The sequence below is a fragment of the Sinocyclocheilus grahami genome, unplaced genomic scaffold (assembly GCF_001515645.1).
Source record: "Sinocyclocheilus grahami isolate Dianchi unplaced genomic scaffold, SAMN03320097.WGS_v1.1 scaffold35.1, whole genome shotgun sequence".
Lineage (NCBI taxonomy): Eukaryota > Metazoa > Chordata > Actinopteri > Cypriniformes > Cyprinidae > Sinocyclocheilus > Sinocyclocheilus grahami.
The window spans coordinates 1,626,894-1,640,620 of record NW_015505214.1 but is presented as its reverse complement, the minus strand read 5'-3'; the positions used below and the strand labels follow the sequence as shown (position 1 = coordinate 1,640,620).

Sequence of the window (13,727 nt, the reverse complement as noted above, 5' to 3'; positions counted from 1 at the left end):
TGGCAGCTGCCACCAACCACTGGCAGGTCACGTGACCTGTCAGTGGCGGCTCCTGCCAGCCAGTTGAAGATTGAACCCCTACTGTAAATAACTGTACTGTGTGTGAACGTAACCGTTTTAAGGAATCAAAAACAGGACTGACATCCGTATTCTGCTGCTGTGTGAACGTGGCCAATGACTTGCCCACCATTGTTCTGCTTTTTCTTTTTTTTTTCTTTTTTTTAAATGGAAATAAAAGGCATTTTGTTTAGTTAAACGATAGACATTAAAATTATAAACTGAAAGCTTTTGTTTTATTAAATTGTGGCCTCGTACTAATTCATTCCCTCATTTAAATTTACTTAAGTCGTAGGAACAAATTCTTCATTTGTGGACACAAATAGATTTTTGTCTGCATGTTATGTGTGGGGTTCTGTATGTCAACAGTCTTATTTTTGCTGTAAGTATGTTTAAGTGAGTTTGTCATTGTACTGTTTTATTGTTGTTGTGAATAATTAAGCATAATAATGAATTTATCATTTTCAAGAATTCAATATTCGAAAGCTGTAAAGATCTACATTTCAATAAGTTTCTGCACCATTTACATTGTAAAATGTAAATTTTTTCACTAAGTACTTATTCATAATAAGTACTTATTCATTTTATGAATACTTTTATATTCAGAAGGTCATGGAAGCAAATCGGAAGATAACAATTAATCAGATAAAGGGATTATAAAGTTTATAATAACTTGGGTTATTAGCTATTTCCACATTTCATTTTATATTTAAATCATTTGTTAATTTAGTCACCATTTTTGTTGTTATTTAGGTGCTCAAATGGAAGTTGACTATACTGAGAAACTGAACTTTAGTGATGATGAGGAGAACCATTCGGCTAAGGAGAAAGGCAATAACTGGTAAGCACTCATCTTTGTGACTTATTTTATAAAAAATTTTGGGAGTAGTAAACATTGGCCCTATAAAACTCTTTCTTGCGGAAACACAGGGAGTGGATGACTAAAGTTGATCGCATGCGGTCAAGAAACACTGGTGTTCAGGAGGGATGGAAGGAAGGAGAAGAGGAGAGGCGTGACCGCAAGAGCTCATGGCCTGAATGTGGAGACCACAGGGCTCCCTCCCCTGGCAATATTGTCCATTATAGCAAGATGGTTCCTCCACAAGAACAACAGGTATGGTGTGCACTAGAACAATTGACCCTTCACAAAGAGCTTGATTGACAGGCAATCTGACCATTCATAACGCCAAATCAGCCATCTTGGTTGACAAACAAATCACACAGGAGAGTATATTAAATTTGGTGGCTTTAAACTTTAAAAATTGGTGTGTATTGACTAGGTATGGGCCGGTATGAGATTTTGACGGTATGATAACCTTAAACAAAAATATCAAGGTATTGTCATTACACATTCACTCTCTGACAGCAGGAGGCGCTCATGGAACACCAGATACAGCGTTTCCTTGGTTACCCTGTTAACGGGTGTTTACAGTATTCATATTTTACCATACATGACATTTTGGAAAATTATTGCATTGCAATGTAGTTTGTGCAAGTCCAGAATAGAGACGAGTTGCAATAAGACAAAAAACGGCCGGTTGCTGATCGCTTAAGTTCCAGGGGAAGCTCCTTGAACGTTCGGCCATCCTACACACACGTGACTGACCGCTCGCTCGCACCAACAGGAGGAGGAGGGTCATGTTAAGGCTGATTTATACTTCTACGTCGGACCTACGCCGTAGCTTACGCATAGACACACACCCATACGCCGTAGCCTGACGTGCACCTCTCCAAAAATCTAACAGGGCGTCAATTCTACGCGGACCGCAAGCGCTGTGATTGGTCTGCAAGAACCCTTCCCTCCATATGTACTTGAGTTTTTTGTGTGTTTGTGCACTTTAATATAATTTAATGTTACACCTTCTTATATAAAACAAAGCAAAGAACAAGTGTCTTATTTATTATACTACATAGCATTATACATCAGTAGTTGTCCGCAACAAACAATGTTGATCTGCCGTGGCACAAGTCCTTGTGCAGATTGAAAGAATGCCATCATCTCCTGTTCTGTTGTTGTCTCCTTTTTGTAGTTTTAAATTATTTGATATTTATTTGCCGCTGTCACGGATAAAATGCTTCTCCGACGAGCTGCGTCTTCTTCGGCTTTTGCCGTAGTACTGCGGGTTACACCAGCAACATGCCCGTGGACACTGCAGACTAGCGGTTTGCATGTGTACTGCACGTTGACGCGGACAACGACGCAGTAGTATAAATGAAAACTGACGCATGGCCTACGGCGTAAAGGCTACGGCGTAGGTCCGACGCAGAAGTATAAATCAGCCTTTACTCTACACTGCACTCAACCTGAGGGATTCCTACACTTTCAGTCTTTGAGGAGACATGAAAAACAGCACATATCGCAAGAACGGTATAATGGAAAATATTAGTGGGTTTGAAACTGACTTTTTCAAATCGCGGTATACCTTGAAACCTTGAAACTGTATTTATTGTTTGAATTTCTTAATTTGAAAGCTGAGACGTTTTCATACCAGAAGTAACCTGCTCTGTCTTGTCTGTCAGTGCGTTGTCAGTTTTCTCTTTGCTCCGCAATGTATTTTTACTGCGTGAGATCGTGTAGTGTGAGAGCGTCATTTGTTTTTCAGAGATGGAAACAGTATCTAAGGAGGGTGGGTTTTTGTGAAGTGTCAGTTGTCTTATCACTGATTTGACAGAGTTGGCTCTTTTTTTCCCCCCATATTTTTGCTTCATTGTGTTTTTGTATATAGGGCCAAACTGTTGGACGTTCTGTGGGAAGTGGTGGTCCCCGTGTTACAAAGTTACCCACAACAGCACCCCCTGCTGGTGAGGAGGAAACGGAAGCATGGCGACAGAAACGGAAGAAGCAGTCAGAGCTCTCAGAAGCAGTAGAACGCGCTCGCAGACGGCGTGAGGAGGAGGAACGCCGCATGGAAGAACAAAGACTTGCTGCATGCAAAGAGAAACTCAAACAACTTGAGGAGAAACGACGACCTTCAGCTACAGAAACTACTAAACCAATTACACAAGCTCATTGTGATCACCAGGAAGTGACTGAAACTGTGCCTAAACAACCTGCTGAAACTCCACCCCCTCAGCCTCAACCACCACCTTCCCCTGCACAGCAACCCTGCCCTCCCATGCCAACCCATGAAAGGACAGAGCCCACTGTGGAGGAGGTGCCGCAATTTGTTACCCGACAACCTAGCCCTCCTGTCCATAGCACTGCCCCAGAACCCCAAAGCAAGGTTGATACTGCTGTAACAGAGGAGGTGCATAGGCGGGTGGAGAGACAACCAATGAGAGACTACTTCAGTACTGAGGAGCCCAGAGGTAAATGTAAATGGATGGGGGAAAAAAATCATAAAGGTATTAAAATTCTAAAGTGCACTAAAAAGTAGTTTGGGGGGGGCAATTGATTAGATTTTCTGGCACAGTTTACTGTTAATCTGAAAAAAGAGCATCTTAAATGAGATTTATTTGCGTTTTTGCATGCTGCCATCATACTTGTTACATTTTCGCAGAGGTTTGTCTCCAAAAATGTTTTCAGCTTGTATTCTTTGTATCAGATAAATGCTAATGCCTTTGTTGAGGTGACAATTTGGTTGTAAATCTAAAAAATCAAATGGTTCAGCTGGAGTTTATGCCCGTGTTAATGACTTAAACTTACCTTAATTCAGAGCCTAAAGTACAAAGTGAAAATAGTACAGTTATGGTAGGGTGTCAAAACTCTGGTTTGGACCAACCAAAGCAAGTGCGACAAGAGCCTAAATTAAGTTCACCTGGTTTGATGCATATATTGAATATTTGGATGAACTTTTCCTGTAGTGTAGCTCAAACAAAAGAGCATGGCACTAGCAATGCCAAGGTCATGGTTGATTCTTTGTCACTTTGGATAAAAGGATCTGCCAGGTGTACACACGCTTTTGTGTTTTTTTTCTAATGCAGTGTGCTAGTTTTATATAAAATTATTATTTTTATTTTTTTTATCCCTTTCAGTTGAGGAGCCTCCATTGTCTTTATCCAGACTGGATCATTCTGTTAGTGAAGATGCACCTTTTCCGTCTCAACTGGAAAATGAGGGAGACACTGGGACTTCTGTTCGCCCTTCTGTCACCTCTGGATACTCAAAACAGTTCCAGAAGTCTTTACCACCAAGGTTCCTTAGACAACAGGTGCTCACACATTGTCCTGGCTTTAAGAATCAATGTTAGTTTGAACCTGGATGATAAAAATGAGAACTAGAATTGTAATTTTTATTCTCTTAAATTCTCCAGGAACAGCTTAAACAACAACAGTGGCAGCATCAGCAACAACAGCAGCAGCAGGGTGGAGGGGGTCCAGTCTCTCCCTCAGGGGGTTCAGTTCCCCCTCAGCACAGATCCTTATACCAACCTCTCGGCCCCCACCACCAACACCTTGCCTCAATGGGCTTTGACCCACGCTGGCTAATGATGCAATCTTACATGGATCCTCGTATGATGTCTGGGCGGCCACCAATAGATATGCCTCCTATGCACCCCGGTGTGTCTTGCAAACTAAAATTGTTTTCCTTCCTAGTAACTTGGTAACAAAACAAGATGCAATAACACATTTTCACTTAATGTTGTTTTAATGTAATGCTGTTTCACTTCCTCAGTTTATCCCATATTTTATAAATGCATCTCTAGTCACTAGACATTACACCAAAACATTACATCTGATAATTTAATAGTTTCCTTTTTTTTTTTTCTTTTTTTTTTTTCTTTTTTTTTTAAAGAGTTCTATTTCTGTAGACTGTTATAAGTCATAATAATTGTCTTATATGTCAACATCAGGGAGAATGCCTCCTAAGCAACTGGTACGACGAGAGCCCACAGACAACAGCAACTCTGGATCAGACACTTTTGATCATCTGACCCGACCAATCAGAGAACACGGAGTTCCCAATGAGCCTCGAATGGTCTGGGGTTCTGACTCCTATCCCTCAACAGAGCCCCTGCCCTCTTCTGTAACCGTAAAAGGGCGTGAAGATGGCAAGGAGACAAGGTGTGAGACTGCTTTGTTTTAGAGGTTTTAGATAAAAAAATAGTTATTACCCCACTGTTAGAAATAACTTGATCAAGTATTAAGACCTTTTCTTTTCCCTTTCTCTCTTAAAATAGATTGGATGCTGGTCTGGAGCTGGATAGAGGTCTATCAGGTGTCTACCCTCAGGACCATAGCCCACTAGAGCCTAGGGGCAAGAGCGACTTCTTCAGGGATTCTTCTGAAACCTTGTCTGCTTTTAGTCATGTTTCGGAAGAGGTTTCAGGTCTCCTGCAGACTGACAGAGCACCAGTCATCCCTTCTTTTGAACCGGAGGAGGCTAATCTCTCTGGTGCAGATGAGGTTGAAGCCATTGGACAGGCTGTATTGAAACGGAGTATCTCTCAAGGCTCCAGTCACTCTCTAAAACTGGAAGAGCCCAGATTTGAAGGACTTACCATAGTACAGAAAACCCTGGACTTTGCTGATACTGTGGAAAGACCAGAGGACAAGTCCAGAAAGGAGCCATTTGGGCAAGGGTCTGTAATCAACAGCCGTTCCACGCCTCCTGTGGCTAATGATGGTATGCACAAAACCGACAAGCTCACTTTACCTCCACCCAGCAAGCAGAAGTCAGAGATGCGCTGGGGATCCCGTGGATCTGGAAGAAGAGAGGGTCCCGGAGGGGAGCGGCCAGTGAGGAGATCTGGACCTATTAAGAAACCTGTGCTGCGAGACATGAAGGAAGAGAGGGAACAGAGAAGAGAGAAAGAAGAACAGCACGAACGAGGGGAGCGATTCAAAAAAGAGGGAGCTGCACCGAAAGGTGCTTCTTCAGCTGCTGTAGAAGCATCTGATGGACCGAAGCCCTCTGGTGATGGGAAGAAAGTAGTGATAGAACCTGAAGTGGGAGTATCAACTGGTGGAATGAAGTCCAGAGATCTGCAGGCAACTGTATGTCCTACAGCCACAACTGTTGCTGAGGATAAACCAGACAACCAGACAAAATTTAATGCTAAACGTTCTGAACCCAAACTACCATCTCGCAAAGACTCCAATCTCCCTTCCAGAGCTTACCGCAGAGACGAGAGGGAGCGAGACCGAGAACGAGACCGAGAGAGGGACAGAGATGTGGAACGAGAGAAGGACTGGCCTTCTGATTTTAAAGGCCGTGGTCGGGGAGAGTACTATTCCCGTGGCCGGAGTTACAGAGGCAGCTATAGTGGGAGGGGCAGAGGTAGCCGTGGTCGAAGTCGAGGTGACTACCCTTACAGAGAGCCACGGTCACGCTCAGACTTGCCATTAAGTGCCACAGGGACAGCTAGTTTCCGCTGCAGAGAGGAGAGTGAAACCCGTAGCGAGAGCTCAGATTTTGAAGTTTTGCCTAAGCGTAGACGCAGACGAGGCTCGGACACAGACTCTGAAAGTGAAGGCAGAGAATCTGCCAGTGACACTGGACCATCAGATCGCGAGCCCAGCTCCAAACCGAGCAGGCCGCTCCATCGTGAGCTGCCGGAATCTCGCTCCTCTAAATCTGCCTCTGGATTTGCAACCGGAAATCTTTCTGAAAAACATGGGCCTCGAGATGAGGATGGGCGACCTAAACCAGGTTTTCTTTTAAAGGGTGAGGCCACACGGCGAGGCAAGGGAGGCTTGCACAACAGGCGAGGTGGTGGCAGGGAACGAGGTGGCCACAGATCTGTTCCTTTCCGTCGGGCCCCTGTTAAAGAGTCCTCACAGTGGCCCTCGAAGCCCATGGAGACCTTTCGGCCAGAGGAAGCAGAGACCTTGCGCACTGATAGCACCCTCTCTGAAAGACGGCACACCAAATATGACAACAAGAAAATTGGAGAGGGTGGACAAAGCTTACGGGAGAGGCCCCGGAGACCAAGGGCAGCCCGTCCTCCCAGACAGGACAAGCCCCCACGATTTCGGAGGCTTAAAGAACGTGAGGCAGCAGTGTTTGCTGGGGAAGCTACTCCTGGTGTGCCAGTACCTACATCGGTCTCCCCAACGCTGTCTAAAGCTCCTGGAACACTGGTCACTTTGCCAGAGGGGGTGGCTGATACCAGTACAGCACCTTCTCTCATTCCTGATGTGACGCCCCCTGAACTTCCTGTCACAGAGACGGTTGTTCCTGAAATGGGAGCCACCACTGTAGTTGCTGCTGGCAGCAAATCACCTGACTTGTCCAATCAGAACTCTTCTGACCAGGCCAATGAGGAGTGGGAGACGGCCTCTGAGAGTAGCGACTTCAATGAAAGGAGAGAGCGAGAGGACAAGAAGCAGCTTGAAGCAGCCGTGACCGCTATTACTACTACTACCTCCTCTTTGCCCACACAGATCTCTGGGGGACAGAACAAATCACCCACAGAAAGTGTGGCAATCTCAAAACGGGAGATAGCCTCGGCAGCCAAGAGGAGCTTCTCTAGCCAGCGGCCTGTGGATCGACAGAACCGAAGAGGAAATAATGGGCCTAAAACGGTTCGAGGGTACCCTGGAGGCAAGAGCGAGAGAAGGGGAGGATCTGGAGCCAAATCGGGACGGAGGGGGTGAGTCTTGAACGGTGTTGTCCCAGGAAGCAAAGAGTCTTGAGTTTAAATATAGCAGTTTATAGGTGAAAAGTGTCTGTTATGGTTTAAAGCAGGGCTGTTAAATTCAGCTCCTGCAGGGCCATTGTCCTGCAGAGTTTAGCTCCAACCCTAATTAAACACACCTGATCCAGCTAATCAATGTCTTCAGGAACGTAAGAAACTTTTAGGTTTAAGGCGGTATAAGGCGGGCATTACTTTGCTTATACCTCGAGTGCCCCGTCCTGCTCCGGGAGGGCCAGTGTCCTGTAGAGTTTAGTGTAGAGCCTTAATTAGATTTTAAGGCTTACATTTCTGATGTTCAAATGAATCATTTAGTGTGTGCGCCTTACTTTAAGTGTGAGGTCAACAGTAGCAGGAGTTTATTAAAACTCCTAAACCAGGTAATCAGGATCTTCAAAATTATTTACAACATCCAGATAAATATACTGGGGCAAGTAGGCCCTCCAGGAGTGTGATTGTACAAATTGTTCTTCCTCAACAAATTAAATTTCAGAACAAAACTTGTGCAACGCCAATTTAAGATTAAGTGAATTAGTAATTTATGCCTTGTAGAAACTGGCAAGAATTCTTCCATTTTAAACAAAACGCTCCCATTTGAGGGCAACCCAAGCTATAGCTAGGGACCAGAGTGAGGGTGAGCCCTTTCACTTGGACCACAGAGAAACCAGAACACCCTAACAAATGCATAGCAACATGCAAAGAACAGAACAGCCTCATAGCTGTCCACAGTTGTTTTAGGAACTAACAACTCGTTTTCTTCAGACACTGTAAAAAGCAGTTCTTTTATGCTTTTCTAAACTTTATTTCACGGTGATCACTTCTATTATTCAGCCATTTATTTATAATGGAGCCTTAGGTCATTGAGGTCTGCTTTTTTTTTTTTTTTTTTTTTGAATATATAGACCTTTGTTTTGATTTAGCTGTGTAGGTGATAATTGCCTTGACGGTCTTGACAGCCCTCCAAATAGACATGTATTTTTAGACCGTCTCTCACTCTGACAACTTTTATCTTGCTGTTTTTTCCTCCAACAACCCTCAGATTCTAATTTATTACTGAGCTAATATTTTCTCTTTTTCCTGCAGTGCTGCTGTTCAAAATGCAGAGACCGCTCAGGCCAGTACAGGTCAGAAAGCTGGGAAAGAATCAGCTCCCAGCCGCCGGAAAGAGGAAGGAAAGCCAGCTGTCAAAAAACCCAAAGAAAAAGAAAATGCTTTGTCTCAGTTTGATCTCAACAATTATGCCAGTTAGTGTTCAAGACTTTTTGTCTATATAACATTTTTTGGTACACCTTGTAGTGACAATTTTTAATAGTCAAACTATTTTTAGTAACTAAGTAATACTTAGAAAAATTTTGGCTAGCTATAAATTACTTGTAATTACTGCTACTATATTATTGTACTACTATTATTTCATAACAAAGTCTTACTATTGGTAAGCTAAATAAAATAGTTTGACACTTGTTTGTCCTCTTTCCACACTTTTCCAGGTGTAGTGATCATTGACGACCACCCAGAGGTCACAACACTGGAGGACCCTCAGTCTAACATGAATGATGACGGGTTCACAGAGGTTGTTTCACGGAAACAGCAGAAACGTTTGCAGGATGAGGAAAGAAGGAAGAAAGAAGAGCAGACTGCTCAGGTGAGGAAAGGAGGGAATGGCTTTAGTCCAATGTATTGCATGCATTGCATCATGGCAGTTGGTACACAAATCAATATCTCATTTGAATTCTTCTGTGTTTGTCCTTATGCTGTACAGAATTGGAGTAAAAAGGGCTCTGGAGAGAAAGGCAGGGGAGGTGGTGGTTCTAAACTCCCGCCGCGATTTGCCAAAAAGCAGCAAGGATTGGCAGCAGGACAGCAGCAACCATCAGCTCCAGCTCCACAGAACCAGTCTGTCCCTCAGCAGCCTCAACCACAGCCAGCTATCTCTGCGCAGCACAACCTGCCTGCCTCCAACCAGAGCACTAGCTCACCCCAGCCTCTTGAGGGCGCTGTGGCACCCCTGGCCCCCGCGCCTGTAGACTTCCCTGCCAAGAGTCAGGCACACAACCCCCTGGGTACAGAACTGTGGGAGAACAAGGTGGCTGGCTCCGCTGTTCTCTCCGATGTCAAGAAACGTAAGTTCCTCACCATGTTTACTTGCATTTTTAGTTCAAGAAACTTGTAAACATTAATAAAGAACAGGCCAGTGAGATTTTTCTTGACACATATTTGTTCTTTGATTATTTTAACAACATATAGTGGCAGTTCTGCATCTGATGGTTGCTCTATTTGTCTTGCTGTTATAGTTGGACCTATCAGCCCTCCCCAGCCTCCCTCTGCCAGTGCCTGGAACAAACCCCTCACTTCATTTACTGGGACCGTTACACCTGAGGTGAGAGGATATTTGAATTTTAAATAAGAATTAAAACAAGGCTATTTTCCAACATGCTATTGTTAGCTGGCTGACCAACACCATTTTGAATATTCTGAACTTTATGTGCTGATGTTTTTGTGGGTGTGTGTTTTAGGGTGTGAAAGCAGGAACAGAACACCTTGAGCTGGGCATGGATAGCATCCAGTTTGGTGCCCCTTCTTCAGCAGGCAGCACTGACAGTGACGGAGTGCCCGCCCTGCTAGAGAAAACCTCTGACAATAAACTACCCGAACCCAAAGAGCAAAGACAAAAACAGCCTCGTGCTGGACCTGTCAAACCTCAGAAGGTAGTCCCTGCTTTTATCACAAAGGACCAACATGCATTAGCATTTGCATCACATAATATATAATTTTCAAATGATACAGAATATTTAGCAAGATGTGGCACAGGACTTGATTTTATTATGGTTTGAATAATGAGAAAGGGGCTAAGGCAAAAGAGAAATTCTAAAATGTGTTAATTTTAGGGCTGTCAATAGATAAAAAAATGTAATCTAATTAATCACACCCTTTTTCTGTGATTAATAGCCCAATTCATGAAATTAAGTATAGACCATTTATATTGTTTTAAATGTTTATGCTGTCATCACTTGCTATATCCAACAGAGTAAACCAAAAGATGAAAGGGTAATTCTCAAAAATCTGTATTTTCTGCAAGCTTTTTTCAAGATAAATTTCAGTCTTTCCAAAAAAGGACACCAAAGAACCAAATGATATAAGGAATGCTAAAAAAATAAGTATAGTATGTGTACAGTGCAACAGCAAAGAGCTTTTTTACATTTTAGAGAAGTCAAGTTGCGATACCGAACAGGACCACATGGTGATGCCAAAAGAAAACTTAAACCAACCTCCTGCTTACTGCATATATCAACTACAGTACATGAATCCATTCAGAATAATTAAACACAGCAACATACACATGACAAATCAAAACATTATCGTGAAGGTGTGTGGAAACAATGTGAATGTACGGAAATGTGCCCGAGTATAAATACTGTGCGATCAGTGCTTCAAGAGCACTCATACACGCATTATTATAACGGACTCACGTGTGCTTACTGTACTGTACGCCACTGCAATCGCCTTAACCGTGATTGCAGTCTTCATCCATCAAAACTTTACTAGCGAGACTGGTTATCCAGTCGAGAAAGCGTAGTTTGCATCTCATCTGACTATACAGCGGTGGGATGTGTTGACAATCCAGCAGACTGCTCAGGTGAGGAAAGGAGGGAATGGCTTTAGTCCAATGTATTGCATGCATTGCATCATGGCAGTTGGTACACAAATCAATATCTCATTTGAATTCTTCTGTGTTTGTCCTTATGCTGTACAGAATTGGAGTAAAAAGGGCTCTGGAGAGAAAGGCAGGGGAGGTGGTGGTTCTAAACTCCCGCCGCGATTTGCCAAAAAGCAGCAAGGATTGGCAGCAGGACAGCAGCAACCATCAGCTCCAGCTCCACAGAACCAGTCTGTCCCTCAGCAGCCTCAACCACAGCCAGCTATCTCTGCGCAGCACAACCTGCCTGCCTCCAACCAGAGCACTAGCTCACCCCAGCCTCTTGAGGGCGCTGTGGCACCCCTGGCCCCCGCGCCTGTAGACTTCCCTGCCAAGAGTCAGGCACACAACCCCCTGGGTACAGAACTGTGGGAGAACAAGGTGGCTGGCTCCGCTGTTCTCTCCGATGTCAAGAAACGTAAGTTCCTCACCATGTTTACTTGCATTTTTAGTTCAAGAAACTTGTAAACATTAATAAAGAACAGGCCAGTGAGATTTTTCTTGACACATATTTGTTCTTTGATTATTTTAACAACATATAGTGGCAGTTCTGCATCTGATGGTTGCTCTATTTGTCTTGCTGTTATAGTTGGACCTATCAGCCCTCCCCAGCCTCCCTCTGCCAGTGCCTGGAACAAACCCCTCACTTCATTTACTGGGACCGTTACACCTGAGGTGAGAGGATATTTGAATTTTAAATAAGAATTAAAACAAGGCTATTTTCCAACATGCTATTGTTAGCTGGCTGACCAACACCATTTTGAATATTCTGAACTTTATGTGCTGATGTTTTTGTGGGTGTGTGTTTTAGGGTGTGAAAGCAGGAACAGAACACCTTGAGCTGGGCATGGATAGCATCCAGTTTGGTGCCCCTTCTTCAGCAGGCAGCACTGACAGTGACGGAGTGCCCGCCCTGCTAGAGAAAACCTCTGACAATAAACTACCCGAACCCAAAGAGCAAAGACAAAAACAGCCTCGTGCTGGACCTGTCAAACCTCAGAAGGTAGTCCCTGCTTTTATCACAAAGGACCAACATGCATTAGCATTTGCATCACATAATATATAATTTTCAAATGATACAGAATATTTAGCAAGATGTGGCACAGGACTTGATTTTATTATGGTTTGAATAATGAGAAAGGGGCTAAGGCAAAAGAGAAATTCTAAAATGTGTTAATTTTAGGGCTGTCAATAGATAAAAAAATGTAATCTAATTAATCACACCCTTTTTCTGTGATTAATAGCCCAATTCATGAAATTAAGTATAGACCATTTATATTGTTTTAAATGTTTATGCTGTCATCACTTGCTATATCCAACAGAGTAAACCAAAAGATGAAAGGGTAATTCTCAAAAATCTGTATTTTCTGCAAGCTTTTTTCAAGATAAATTTCAGTCTTTCCAAAAAAGGACACCAAAGAACCAAATGATATAAGGAATGCTAAAAAAATAAGTATAGTATGTGTACAGTGCAACAGCAAAGAGCTTTTTTACATTTTAGAGAAGTCAAGTTGCGATACCGAACAGGACCACATGGTGATGCCAAAAGAAAACTTAAACCAACCTCCTGCTTACTGCATATATCAACTACAGTACATGAATCCATTCAGAATAATTAAACACAGCAACATACACATGACAAATCAAAACATTATCGTGAAGGTGTGTGGAAACAATGTGAATGTACGGAAATGTGCCCGAGTATAAATACTGTGCGATCAGTGCTTCAAGAGCACTCATACACGCATTATTATAACGGACTCACGTGTGCTTACTGTACTGTACGCCACTGCAATCGCCTTAACCGTGATTGCAGTCTTCATCCATCAAAACTTTACTAGCGAGACTGGTTATCCAGTCGAGAAAGCGTAGTTTGCATCTCATCTGACTATACAGCGGTGGGATGTGTTGACAATCCATTCAGTGTGTGCTTCACACAGCACGACGTGTGAGGGCTCGCGCTCTTCAGAGATAATCACAGAATATGACAGAGCTTGTGTTTTAAAGCGAAACACACTGGAATGAATAATTCACTGAAAACGCAACGCGAGTCTCTGTTCTCTCTGCAATCTCTGATGTAATTAGTCTGGTTTCCTTTATATTAGCGCTGTTTTGGATGGATTGTTTGAATGCATTTGCTTACTGGATCATTGGACTGAAAACTTTCCCGGAGTTTAGCGGCTTAAAATGATCTGATAGCAAGCAGAGAAGTAAAATTGGGTTAAAGGGTTCGAATAGAAATTATGCTTCAGTAATTATGCGTTAAATTTTTAACGCGTTAAGGATTGTAAAATTATACGCATACGTTAACATTGACAGCCCTAGTTAATTTTAAAATTGATATGATGATAGTATAGAAGCATTTTTACTAATGGTCCTCTGTATAGGCATCTCAGACA

The 13,727-nt window shown here is 43.1% G+C and overlaps 1 protein-coding gene across 1 annotated transcript in view; it reads left to right on the top strand.

Moving 5' to 3' along the window:
• The window catches only part of LOC107581475 (protein PRRC2C-like), a 30,373-nt gene that overhangs the window by 6,452 nt on the left and 10,194 nt on the right, over nt 1-13,727 (top strand). Inside the window, exons 8-19 of the mRNA XM_016267052.1 lie at nt 811-898; nt 988-1,171; nt 2,784-3,366; nt 4,033-4,208; nt 4,311-4,557; nt 4,851-5,061; nt 5,178-7,592; nt 8,718-8,878; nt 9,122-9,276; nt 9,394-9,754; nt 9,926-10,011; nt 10,148-10,339. Coding sequence (XP_016122538.1) covers nt 811-898; nt 988-1,171; nt 2,784-3,366; nt 4,033-4,208; nt 4,311-4,557; nt 4,851-5,061; nt 5,178-7,592; nt 8,718-8,878; nt 9,122-9,276; nt 9,394-9,754; nt 9,926-10,011; nt 10,148-10,339 — 4,859 coding nt within the window. The remainder of the gene's footprint in view (nt 1-810; nt 899-987; nt 1,172-2,783; nt 3,367-4,032; nt 4,209-4,310; nt 4,558-4,850; nt 5,062-5,177; nt 7,593-8,717; nt 8,879-9,121; nt 9,277-9,393; nt 9,755-9,925; nt 10,012-10,147; nt 10,340-13,727) is intronic.